Source organism: Pongo abelii, chromosome 5 (assembly GCF_028885655.2).
Source record: "Pongo abelii isolate AG06213 chromosome 5, NHGRI_mPonAbe1-v2.0_pri, whole genome shotgun sequence".
In the NCBI taxonomy this organism is placed as follows: Eukaryota; Metazoa; Chordata; class Mammalia; order Primates; family Hominidae; genus Pongo; species Pongo abelii.
In genome coordinates, this window is record NC_071990.2 from 10,725,415 (window position 1) to 10,738,473 (window position 13,059).

Below are 13,059 nucleotides of genomic sequence, written 5' to 3' on the forward strand. Positions count from 1 at the left end.
GACCCAAATAATTGTTTTTTAAACTATGTAACTCCCTGCACATCTTTAAATAGACATCTATAATTTTTCATCATAAATTTATTCCTTATTTCTTGTTAACAGCACATAGAAACAGTATTTTATAAGATGAAATATTGTGAGAATTGACTACAATTGGAGTATTTCATGGTATGGCTTGATAAAATAAGTTTTAACTACCTTATCCATAATACACTCTGATCCTCAAAAAAATAAGTAAAGTTTTAATCCATGTGTTTTGAAAACACATGGATTAAACACACGGATTAGGAAAGAGTACCTATGGAATGTGAAGACCTGGAAATGGGTTGCCTAAGAGTTATCCAAGCAAAAAAGAAAAAAAAAAAAAAAAGAATTATCCAAGCATATGCACTCCTTAGAGATTCCTCGTGCCCCAAAGTGAAGACTTCCATACTATACCATGCCAAAGAGCTACTGGATAAGTTTTCCTGACTCATAACACAACTGTTCTTCCTATTCTTCTGTTTCAAAGAGGAAACAGAGCATTTTAGTATATTTGAAAGAATACACATCACTAACGCCTGGTGCTTCAGTGTTTCCAAATCACCATGCTTTCCAACATGGGCTAAAATACAGTAGCTCCCATTACGTGTGGGGGATATGTTCTAAGACCCCCAGAGGATGCCTGAAACCACAGATAGTACCAAACCCTATACAGCCCATCTTTTCCTATATGTATGTGCATACATACCTATGAAGAAGTTTAATTTATAAGTTGGGCACAGCAAGAGATTAATATTAATAACTAATACTAAAATAGAACAATTACAACAATATATTGTAATAAAAGTTACGTGAATGAGCTCTCAAAAATATATCTTTTTTTTTTTTTTTTTGAGACGGAGTCTCACTCTCACCCAGGCTGGAGTGCAGTGGCGCGATCTCAGCTCACCACAACCTCTGCCTCCTGGGTTCAAGCGATTCTCCTGCCTCAGCCTCCTGAGTAGCTGGGATTACAGGCGCCCGCCACCACACCCAGCTAATGTTTGTATATTTATTTAGTAAAGACGAGGTTTCACCATGTTGGCCAGGCTGGTCTCAATCTCCTGAACTCAGGTGATCCACCTGCCTCAGTCTCCCAGAGTGCTTGGATTACAGGCGTTGAGCCACTGCACCCAGCCCAAAATATCTTATTGCACTGTACTGCAGGTAAATGAAACCATGGAAAGCGAAACTGCAGATTAGGGAGACTACTGTACCCGGTTTCTAAAGACAAGAACCAACAGAAAGCCAGTTTTCTGATTTGTCCCTTTATTTAGTAACCCTATGCCGTGTAAGAGTTGAAATAACTGAGAGGTGTGACTTTCTTGCCTAAAGTGGAAGAGGACTTGAGTGGGCTTTTCCTCAAGTTCATGTATTTTTAGGAAAGAGTACCTATGGAATGTGAAGACCTGGAAACAGATTGCATAAGAGTTATCCAAGCAAAAAAGAAAAAAAAAAAAGAATTATCCAAGCATATGTACTCCTTAGAGATTCCTCATGCTCCAAAGTGAAGACTTCCATACTATACCACGCCAAATAGCTACTGGATAAGTTTTCCTGACTCATAACACACTTGTTCTTTCTATTCTTCCGTTTCAAAGTGGAAAAGAAAAGAAAGCATCTTTCCAAAATATTCACCAAAACTTAACCCATCCTAACTTCAAAGTTGAATAATGCACTAAGGATGACCTCACTTATAAAAAGAAAAGGAACTTCTAGAGATATTAAACTTCCAGAAAAGGCTCAGAAAACGATTGAAAAAAGTTTAGAATAGCGAGGAGGCAGATAGTGAAATCTTAACACCATCAGAAGAAGCCGTTAACTTGGCAAGTGGTGCTCTACTTCCTGCAATGAGGCATGCCAATTTCAAATGGGAATAATGATTGCCATTCACAAGAGCATCGTAAAAATGAAACAAGATCCCCTCTGATACGTTTTGGACATCTGTCCTCTCTAAATCTCATGTTGAAATGTAATCCCCAATTTTGAGGTGGGGCCTGGGGAGGTGTTTGGATCATGGGAGCAGATCCCTCACGAATGGCTTGGTACTATCCTTGCAGTAATGAGTGAATTCTCACTCTGAGTTCACGCAAGACTTGATCGTTTAAAAGAGTCTGGGACCTCCTCCCTCTCTCTCTTGCTCCCTCTTTTGCCACGTGACAGGCTGGATCCTCTGCCACCTTCCGCCATGATTCTAAGTTTCTAGAAGCCCTCACCAGAAGCACATGCTGGCACTATGCTTCCTGTACAACCTGCAGAACTATAGGCCAACACATTCTTTATAGCAATGCAAAAACGGACTGACACACTCCCTACACACACACACACACGCACACCCCACTCATCTGTTAATACTGAGAACTGTTACTGTGAGAAGAGTCTTACCTTTTCAGAAGTATGTGGAAAGATTTGTGTTTTGTGGAAGGCACCAATATTAAGCAAATTTTTTTCTTTTTTTTTTTTTCAAGACACAGTCTCACTTTGTTACCCAGGCTGGATTGCAATGGCACAATCTTGGCTCACTGCAACATTCACCTCCCAAGTTCAAGAAATTCTCATGTTTCGGCTTCCCTAGTAGCTGAGATTACAGGTGCGCACCACCACACCCAGCTCATTTTTGTATTTTTAGTAGAGACGGGGTTTCACCTGTCGGCCAGGCTAGTTTCAAACTCCTGGCCTCAAGTGATCAACCCGCCTCGGCCTCCCAAAGTGCTGGGATTACAGGCCTGAGCCACTGCGCCTGGCCTATTAAGCAAACTTTTCTTCTTTTAGGGTCTACATGCATTTATATTTAATGAGTAAAATAAAGTTAATGCATGGCAAAAATATTTTTCTGAGGAATTTGAAATCTTACCGAAATGGAGAATCTTTTTTCCTTTTTTCTTTAAAAACACCCATGCTTGGCTTCTTGGAATGGGAGGCTCCGAAATCATAGTCCTCCAACTCTTCCCAGCTATCTCCAGACTTGAAGATAGTCTGACCCCAACGCCTCCTACCACTTTTATGACTCAGTGTGCCATGTGGCTTCTGTGGTGGAAAATCAGTCGTCATAATCTTTAATCATGTACTGAATGCCTTTCACGCACAAGCTACTATCCACGTAAGACACTAACAGTCCCCATTCTCAAGGAGCGTTCCATACACTTAAGGGCATAACATATATACACATTTAAAAGCATGAACAAAAATGGGCAGTACATGCCAAAAATATGATAGGTGTTCAGAGGTGAGACCTCTGTGAACTAGGTTGGTGGGAGGACTTGAATATTTAGGATCTGAGTTGACTCTTCACTGACAGGAAGGATCTGGAAACCTGAGACTTGACTGTCTCTTTGAGCAAGTGACTTAACTTCTCAAAGCCTTAGTGTCCTCCTTAAGTGGGGACAGCCTTAATGAGAAGGACACTAAGGCTGGCATGTGCCAGCATCTTTTACTCTTCCCCCTCCTTGAATGCAGACACGACATCCAAAGGAACACCAGTCATCCTGTGGCCACAGGAATGAAAGCCACCTGCTCAGGGTGGTGGGGTGGGAAGCCAGCAGCAGCCTGCCTCCTCTGCAAGCTTCATGAACTCCAGCTGCCCACCAGATCTCTTGTTATCTGAGAACAACCACCCCTATTGTTTAAGCCACAGTGGTCGAGTTTTTGTCATAAGTCCCTGAATGTAATCCTAACGGAAACAGAGAGGGAAGGATGAGTCTGACTGTCACAGAATGGAGGCATCATTAACAGAAATAAGGAACGGGAAAGAAGTCCTGGCTTGGAGCACACAATGAATTGGTTTTATACAAATTTACAGAAAGTGGTTTGGGGGCACATAAACAGGAAAATCCAAAAGGCAACTCAAAACTAGGGAATAGAGCATGGAAAATTTTCAGAAAATACAGCTATGTTGGGTGCAGGGAGATGCTTAAGAGAATGGACATGCTATTGCTTGAAACTGATGGTGTCACAGTGATAGTGATGGATGATAACAAAAAGCAGTATTTGCCAGCTTCTACACTATTATTTTCTCTGCCAGGCACAACAATCTCCAGAATAAAGAGAATAAAAAAATGTTAAGCTCCAGATGAGTAGGGTTAATAAAAGGTTACCCTTAGCTGAGTTTGAGTCTCCCTTCTGTTGAATTGTATTTTAGGGTACTGATGCTGAACACTGCTGAACAATGTCAGTGATATCCAAGAATCCAGTATGGCTGAGAAGACTGGAAAGGGGCAAATATAATACTTTTAATAAAGTAGATTTATTTTTGCAAACTCCACATCAGTAAGTTTGGTAGAGGATGAGGGCAGAGATTCTAAAATCAATTATTAAAGGGGATGTTTGTGAGCACTAAGGAAAAACAGTGATAGCTCATATAGACCACACTTTTTCATAAAAGGCAAATGATGAACTCATTCAATGTAGTGTGTGTGGACTTCAGCCCAGTGGGTGAAGGCAGCAAAGGAGATCAGCACATAGTTGAAGAACTTGACCAAGAGTACTGACAAACAGATCAATGTCAATCTAGAGGAAGGTTCTAGTGGCCTGCCCAAGATCTCACGGTCGTTCTATTCATCATGAAGATTCAGGAGCAAATCAAACAACTAAACAAATACATGGCTGGCAACAAGCTGGGCAGAATGGGTAAACTGAGAAGAAAAAATACAGATTCAAAAATAATTAGAAATTGGAGATGTAAAAGGTCTTGCAACTTTTTGAATCCTAGAGATGAAATACACAAGTCAGAGGTACAGAATATGCAATTTAGGAGAAGCATTTATGAAAAAATGGGTATACTTAGAAATTTTAGTTGACACAATACTTAGTCCCAGCTCTGGAACTTACCTATATAAAAATGTGTGTGTGTGTGTGCATGTGGCGGGGCTGGGGGCTAGGTTATTCTCTTTAACTTAGAGAATGCACACAGGGTCCCTAGCATATGCATGGCACTTAGTAGCTACTCAATAAATATTAACTTCCTTTCCCTCCCTCACAGTAAGAATCAACAATTGATGCATCTTCCAAGGGGTCATGGGGAGGACTGTCATCATTGGTGGCACGAGTGCACATATGGTTGGAGGTGATTCGTCCTGCTCTATATTCCCTGCCTGCTGTCTGCCTCCAGCTCTGGCAGTCTCATTCTAAGTGGGAAGCAGGATGAGAGGGGACTTAAAGACACATTCACAATAGGAACTGAGAGTTATCCGTCATTGGTGAATGGTGTTATATGCAGAGCCCTTAAGGTAATTGGAGATGTTTCTCTAGAGAAAAGGGCAGATAATATAAGGGCTATTTTCAAATATCTAAAAGGCTGCCTTTCTAGAAAAGTGGTTAGCCTTCATTAAAAGCTAGAAAACCAGATTTTACCCGGTATTAAGGAAGAACTTTCTAATATTCAGAACTGTTCCAAAGATAAAAGTGGACTCCCCAGGACCCCAGAGGTGGTTTACAAGTCGTGTGGGCAATTATTCATTCCTTCATTCACTGAACAAATATTTACTGAGAATCTACCATGTGGCAGGCACTGGTCGGGGTGCTGAGACTGTACTGATAGACAAACATTCCTGACCTCACTAAGCTTGCTGCATTCCAAAGGAAGAGACAAATAAACAATAAATGTAAGAAATAAGTAATTAACTGTATGTTAGAATGTGATTAGTGCTATTGGGGGACGAGGAGGCCTTGCTTATCTAGGTTGGTGGGGCAGTTGGGGACTGGATAAGGAAATAGATACAGTACTGTATAAGACTGATTTCCATCCTAAAATGCCATAATGCAAACACATTTGGGAGTGTATACCCAGTGGGACAGCTAAAATACTACAGCAACTGAAGAGCTCCCGAAGCTGAACAAAAGATGGAAGAAAAAGTTTTATACTATGACTGACACTTTAAAAACCTATTCTGGCCAGGTGCGGTGGCTCAGGCCTGTAATCCGAGCACTTTGGGAGGTCAAGGAGGGTGGATCACCTGAGGTCAGGAGTTCGAGACCAGCCTGACCAACATGGAGAAACCCCATCTCTACTAAAAATACAAAATTAGCCGGGCGTGGTGGCACATGCCTGTAATCCCAGCTACTCAGGAGGCTGAGGCAGGAGAATTGCTTGAACCTGGGAGGTGGAGGTTGTGGTGAGCCGAGATCATGCCATTGCACTCCAGCCTGGGCAACAAGAGCAAAACTCTGTCTCAAAATAATAATAATAATAATAATAATAATAATAATAATAATAATAATAATAATAAAAAATAAAAACCCATTCTCTCCATGTTCCTTAGCATTTAAGAACACTGTAAAATGAAAGTAGTTAAAAATTCTTAAGATTTAGGATCAGTACTCTGGAGTACCCGATTCTTTTAAATTCTTTCTTTGAATTCTTCTGCATTGAAAGAACTTTAGGCTGGGCTTGGTGGCTCACGCCTATAATCCCAGCACTTTGGGAGGCCGAGATGGGTGGATCACCTGAGGTCAGGAGTTCGAGACCAGCCTGGCCAACATGGTCTCCACTAAAAATACAAAAATTAGCTGGGTGTGGTGGTGGGTGCCTATAATCCCAGCCACTCAGGAAGCTGAGGCAAGAGAACTGCTTGAACCTGGGAGGTGGAGGTTGCAGTGAGCCGAGATCGCGCCATTGCACTCCAGCCTGGGCAAACAGAGTGAAACTCCATCTCAAGAAAAAAAAAAAAAAAAAGAAAAGCCCAGGCGCAGTGGCTCACGCCTGTAATCCCAGAACTTTGGGAGGCCAAGGCGGGTGGATCACTTGCAGTCAGGAATTCAAGACCAGCCTGGACAACATGGTCAAACCCCATCTCTACTAAAAATACAAACAATTATCCGGGCGTGGTGGTGGGCGTCTGTAATCCCAGCTACTTGGGAGGCTGAGGCAGGAGAATTGCTTGAATCCAGGAGTCAGAGATTGCAGTGAGCTAAGGTCGTGCCACTGCACTCCAGCCTAGGCAACAAGAGCGAATCTCCGTCTCAAAAAAAAAAAAAAGAAAAAGAAAAAGAAAAAGAAAAAAGATAGACTGAAGACTGTAGCATGTAAACTTGGTTACTTTTATCCTGAAAGTTTTTCTTTTTATAAACCATATTAGAATTTTAAGTGATCTCATGTCAAGCTCCAACCAGAGGACTCAGGGTCTTTAACAAAGAAAAATCTTTTATATCTTTTCCAACATTATTAGAAATGCCTCGAAACAAAATCTTAATTGCATGAGTCAAACTATTTCATTGCAAGCGTCATGATTGGCTACTCACAGTTGGCATGTTTTTGATGATGCTCGGGAATAGCGTTTGTGGCGGTTTCTCCTGACTCTGTTGCTTTGAAGGTTGCTGGACGCTCAGGTTCTGTGGCGGCTGAATGGGCTGCAGTGGCTGCTGGCTAGTTTTTGGCTGGGGTTCTCCAATAGCCTGATCAATTATATCCGGCAGAGGCTTAGGCTCTACCTCAACTAAAGATGGCTTTGATTCTAATGGTTGCAGCTGCTTATTTAAAGACTGTTTTGATTCCAGAGGATTTGAGGAAGGGCCTAATACCTGACCAACTTGAAAATATGGGTGTTTCAATGCCTATAAAAACACAGAAAAAACAACAAATGGAAAACGGTTCCACCTAAATGTACTGCACATAAACTATAATTGGCCCTGTGCAAGGCATTTATCATTAGCCCACATGAGCTTCAAAGATTTAGAAAGCAGCCATCATTCCCTATACAGTACCTCTTTTAAAAGATAACCAGAAAAAAATGATTTGAGAAATAAATTGCATTAAAAAATTAAAAGTGGCTGGGCATGGTGGCTCACGCCTGTAATCCTAGCACTTTGGGAGGACGAGGCAGGAGGATCACTTGCGGTCAGGAGTTCAACATGGTGAAACCCAGTCTCTACTAAAAATACAAAAATTAGCCAGGCATGTTGGTGGGTGCCTGTAACCCCAGTTATACGGGAGGGTGAGGCATGAGAATCACTTGAACCTGGGAGGAGGAGATTGTAGTGAGCCAAGATTGTGCCACTGCACTTCAACCTAGGCAACAGAGCGAGACTCCATCTCAAAAAAAAAAAGTACAAATAGGAAAAAATAGAAAGCTCACTTGTTACTATAACATCTAAGCAAAACAACTGTTCTATTTATTTAAAGATTTGTTAGTGAAAAGAAAATCTAATTTATAGGCATTGGCTAAATTAATGTGATTACTTCAAGCTAAAATACTACACACCAATAATGGTTTAGAGTACATTCAAAGACATTCAAAAGTGAATTAAGAAAATCTTCCATATAGATTATTTGAAATGATTAACCAGAGCTGTATATAAAATTCTGGGTTACACTCAGCCTGAGTACGACAATATACCTACTAGTAATAAAAAAAAAAATCTAAAAAGGGGACAGCAAACACATACTGTTGAAGTTTATTTCATCAGTATACCAGCAAAGAGAAGACATTTATGGGAAGAAAATATAAAAATATTATGAAAAATGATGACTGTTTGATTTTTATCTAGATCAGTCACCTGACTGCTTGCATGAGAGGGAAGGGACCCCCTGGTGTATGGGTGGCACCGTCTAGAGCAGTGCTTCCCAAATGGAGGCAAGTTTGTCCCTTGGAAGATATCTGGCAATGTCTGGAGACATTTCTTATTATAATGACAGGGGTTGGGGGACGCTACTGGTGTCTAGTGTCTAGAGGGCCAGGGACATTGCTAAATATCCTATAATGCACAGAATAGCACCCCACAGCAAAGAGTTATCTGGTTCACATGTCAGTAAGGCTAAAACTGAAAAAATATTCTACAGAATGTCTAAAGCCTGTGTAGCTCAGCTATGGAAAAATTCCCTTATTGGCATTAAATACCTGGGCAAAGTAGCCGTTCATTTTTGGGGGCATGGGTTCCTTAGGATGGTCAAGCTGTGTTCCCCTGAACCTCCTACCTTTAGCCAGTCCCCACATAGGTGGGAACATAGCCCTGACCAACAGTTAACTCCTCCCATGTATACAGGCAGTTTTTAGAGGAACAGAAGGCAGCTTGGTACTTTAAATGGTCTTCATATTCTACAACTTAACCAACCTCTCTCCCTAATTAGGTCTTTCCACTTCCACTAAAAAGCAGGGCTGTGAAACAGAGCACAAGAAAGAGTTCGTTAAGGGTTACTTGCATTCTCAGGGGAATACACAAATATACATAATTTGAATACTTCAATGCCTAGCACACTGAAGGTACTCAAATTCTGAATTAAGTCACATTAAGTAATTAGTATGTCAATATTCCTAAATTAATGATGCATATTTTGGAGCTAGAAACTTTGAGGATGTGTTTTGTAATTTCAAGGTTTTATTTATAACAACTCTTCCCTTTTTTTTTTGAGATGGAGTCTCACTCTGTTGCCCAGGCTGGAGTGCAGTGGCATGATCTTGGCTCACTGCATCCGCCTCCTGGGTTCAAGCAATTCTCCTGCCTCAGCCTCCCGAGTAGCTGGGATTACAGGCACACGCCACCATGCCCAGCTAATTTTTGTATTTTTAATAAAGACGGGGTTTCACTATGTTGGTCAGGCCGGTCTCGAACTCCTGACCTCGTGATCCGCCCACCTTGGCCTCCCAAAGTGCTAGGATTACAGGTGTGAGCCACTGTGCCCGGCCAACTCTTCCCTTTTAAGATACTTTAAGATACCAGTTACTATCCTTCAAGAAGAGGGAAAACTTTAAAAATTAATAGCATTTATTTTTTCCTATTTACTTAAGGGAAGCAGTGATCATTGTAGAGAATGAGAAACGTGTAGAGTTCTCAAGACGAAAATAAAAATTTAACACCCAGAGACAACCAAGACTAACATTTTTTATACTTTTCAGTATTTTTTCTCATCATATAAAATGTATTTTTCAAAAACAAAATCATATTATTTGTATAATAGTATTTTAGCATGAGATTTCTCCCAAATTGTTTAAAAATTTTATTTTACAAATTCACTGTTAATGCTGGCAGTATATTCCAAATTAAAGACGTACATAACCTAAGTTTAGAAACATTATTTATTTATTTATTTGTTTATTTATTTATGTATTTATTTTTGAGACAGAGTCTCACTCTGTCACCCAGGCTGGAGTGCAGTGGCACGATATTGGCTCATTGCAACCTCCGCCTCCTGGGTTCAAGCTATTCTCCTGCCTCAGCCTCCCAAGTAGCTGAGATTACAGGTGTGTGTCACCACGCCCAGCTAATTTTTTGTATTTTTGGTAGAGACGGGGTTCTGCCACGTTGGCCAGGCTGATCTCGAACTCCTGACCTCAAGTGATCTGCCCGCCTCGGAAAGTGCTGGGATTACAGGTATGCGGCACTGCAAAGCCACCGCACATGGTTGGAAACATTTTGATTAACTTTCAATGGACAGTTTTCTATTGGAATTGAACATCTTTGAGCATAACTTCTGATTGTCTTCAAGGCTCTTTTTATATACTACAAAATTACTTTCTCTTACTAAGAGAGATGAAAAACGGTGTCTCATTTCTACTTGCATTTATGATAGTAAACAAAGACTGAACATTTAAAAAATATTTTTGGTAATCTGCATTTCTTTTCCTGTGTTTCTTTTTCATGTCCCATTACTACTTTTCTTTTTAAAATACATTTGAAAAACATATTATGTCTTTATTATGAAGGTAATGAATGTTTAGAAAAATTAGAAAATATGGGCCAGGTGTGGTGGCTCACGCCTGTATTATTCCAGCACTTTGGGAGGCCAAGGCAGGAGAACTGCATGAGGCCAGGAGTTTGAGACCAGTCAGGACAACATAGTAAGACCTCATCTTTAAAGAAACAAAACTTTCAAAAAATTTTAAAAAAAGAAAAATTAGAAAGTACACTTAAATGGCTGGGCACAGTGGTTCATGCCTGTAATCCCAGCACTTTGGGAGGCCAAGGCAGGTAGATCACCTGAGGTCAGGAGATCAACAGCAGCCTGGCCAACATGGTAAAACTCTGTCTCTGGCCAGGCACAGTGGCTCATGCCTGTAATCCCAGAACTTAGGGAGGCCGAGGTGGGTGGATCACCTGAGGTCAGGAGTTCAAGATCAGCCTGACCAACAAGGTGAAACCCCATCTCTACTAAAAATACAAAAATTAGCCAGGTGTGGTGGCAGGCACCTGTAGTCCCAGCTACTAGGGAGGCTGAGACAGAAGAATTGCTTGAACCTGGGAGGCGGAGGGTGTAGTGAACCGAGATCATGCTATTGCACTCCAGCCTGGGCGATGGAGCGAGACTCCGTTTCAAAAAACAAACAAACAAACAAACAAAAAAAAACCCTCTGTCTCTACAAAAATACAAAAATTAGCCAAGTGTGGTGGCGGGCACCTGCAATCCCAGCGACTCGGGAGGCTGAGGCAGGAGAATTGCCTGAACCCAGGAGGCGGAGGTTGCAGTGAGTCGAGATCATGCTACTACACTCCAGCCTGGGCAACAGAGACTCCATCTCAAAAAAAAAAAAAGGAAATACACATTTCAGTATTTTTCTTGTGTTTCTGTAGGAGTATCATATTAAGAATTAAAAATAATTTTCTCTGTCTTATCTTTCCATTTTAAGATTTTTACATAGAGAAAAATTTTACTTTTTATGTAATCAAATCGTTTGAGTTTTTCTTTTGTGGTTTCTTCTATTATTTTTATGCCCATGTTTTTTCACCTTGAGATCAAATACATATGTATGTTTTCCTTTTGTTTCTAACAGTTTAGGGTGCTTTTTTTTTACACTTTGAAAATGTAATTCTGGTCGAGCATGGTGGCTCACACCTGTAATCCCAGCACTTTGGGAGGCGAGGGCAGATCACCTGAGGTCGGGAGTTCAAGACCAGCCTCACCAACATGGAGAAACCCTGTCTCTACTAAAAATACAAAATTAGCCGGGCGTGGTGGCACACGCCTGTAATCCCACCTACTCAGGAGGCTGAGGCGGGAGAATCGCTTGAACCCGGGAGGTAGAGGTGACAGTGAGCTGAGATCACTCCATTGCACTCCAGCCTGGGCAACAAGAGTGAAACTCCATCTCAACAACAACGACAACAAAATGTAATCTTTCTGTGAGTTGTAAAGTATTGTGAGCAGTAAGGACCTCAATTTATTTTTTTCCCTAAGAGCTAATGAATTTTCCCAGTATCACCCACTGAGCCGTCCTCCCCTCTTTGTTATGCCATGTTTGTTTACCTTATGCTGACTCATACGTTCTGCAACATTCAGCTATTTGTCAATTCTTATGCCAGTACTTCCACTGTTACCATCATCAATTTAAAGATTACTTTAATATCTGATGGGGCAAGCTGTCCATCCCCATCGCCGCTCTCTAATTACTTATTCTTGTTTTAACTTGTCTTGACTATCCTTTCCCATTTGTTCTTCCAGATGACATTTAGAAAACATTTTCTCAAGATTAATTTTAAAAAAAGCAAAATAAATTTTTGTTATTTTCACATAGAATTTATATTTAAATGATGAGAATACAATAAAGCTTATTATTGCCTTTTTATTGAAGCCTTGCAGACAAAAGCACTGGGTTTAAAGGCCCTAGACTTGGAATACATCTGTAGATATGTCAGGTGTAGTCACAAAGGAACAAAGCCTGGGTGCCACAATGCTGCCCTCTTGTGGCAGCCAGAGGCTGCACACTCCAGTCCCAGCAAGGGATGATACTGTTGTATAAAGTGAACCAGAATCCCACCCCTAAACTGTAAAGGCAGCATAGGAAAGTCTACTATGTGGAATGATTCATGAGATGCCTTTTTGCTTCCATGACAGATTCCTTCATAACTAGCCTGTCACACGTCTGAATTTTTATCATTGCAGATTGATTCCTTGTTGCAACCTCAGGGTTCTTCATTTGAACCACAAAACTCAGAAAATCATTGGTGTGGCTATTTCTGCATTTCTCCCAATGATACTATATGCCTAGAAATTAATTTATTACATACGCTGGATGCCAAGGACTTTGTGTTTAATTCTCTTAGTAAAATCCTGGTTGAGAATAGACCTGCCTTTGTAAATGAAAACATCCCTGATATTAAAAAACCTAAACA

General features: G+C 40.9%; 1 protein-coding gene across 12 annotated transcripts in view; it reads right to left on the reverse strand.

Moving 5' to 3' along the window:
* The window catches only part of MAK (male germ cell associated kinase), a 73,757-nt gene that overhangs the window by 23,754 nt on the left and 36,944 nt on the right, over positions 1-13,059 (reverse strand). For all 12 annotated transcript variants that reach the window (XM_054557187.2, XM_024248054.3, XM_054557189.2 and 9 more), the window contains exons 9-10: positions 7,258-7,569; positions 2,876-3,048 (exon numbers count right to left, since the gene is read on the reverse strand). In XM_054557187.2, the coding sequence (XP_054413162.2) occupies positions 2,876-3,048; positions 7,258-7,569 (485 nt within the window). The remainder of the gene's footprint in view (positions 1-2,875; positions 3,049-7,257; positions 7,570-13,059) is intronic.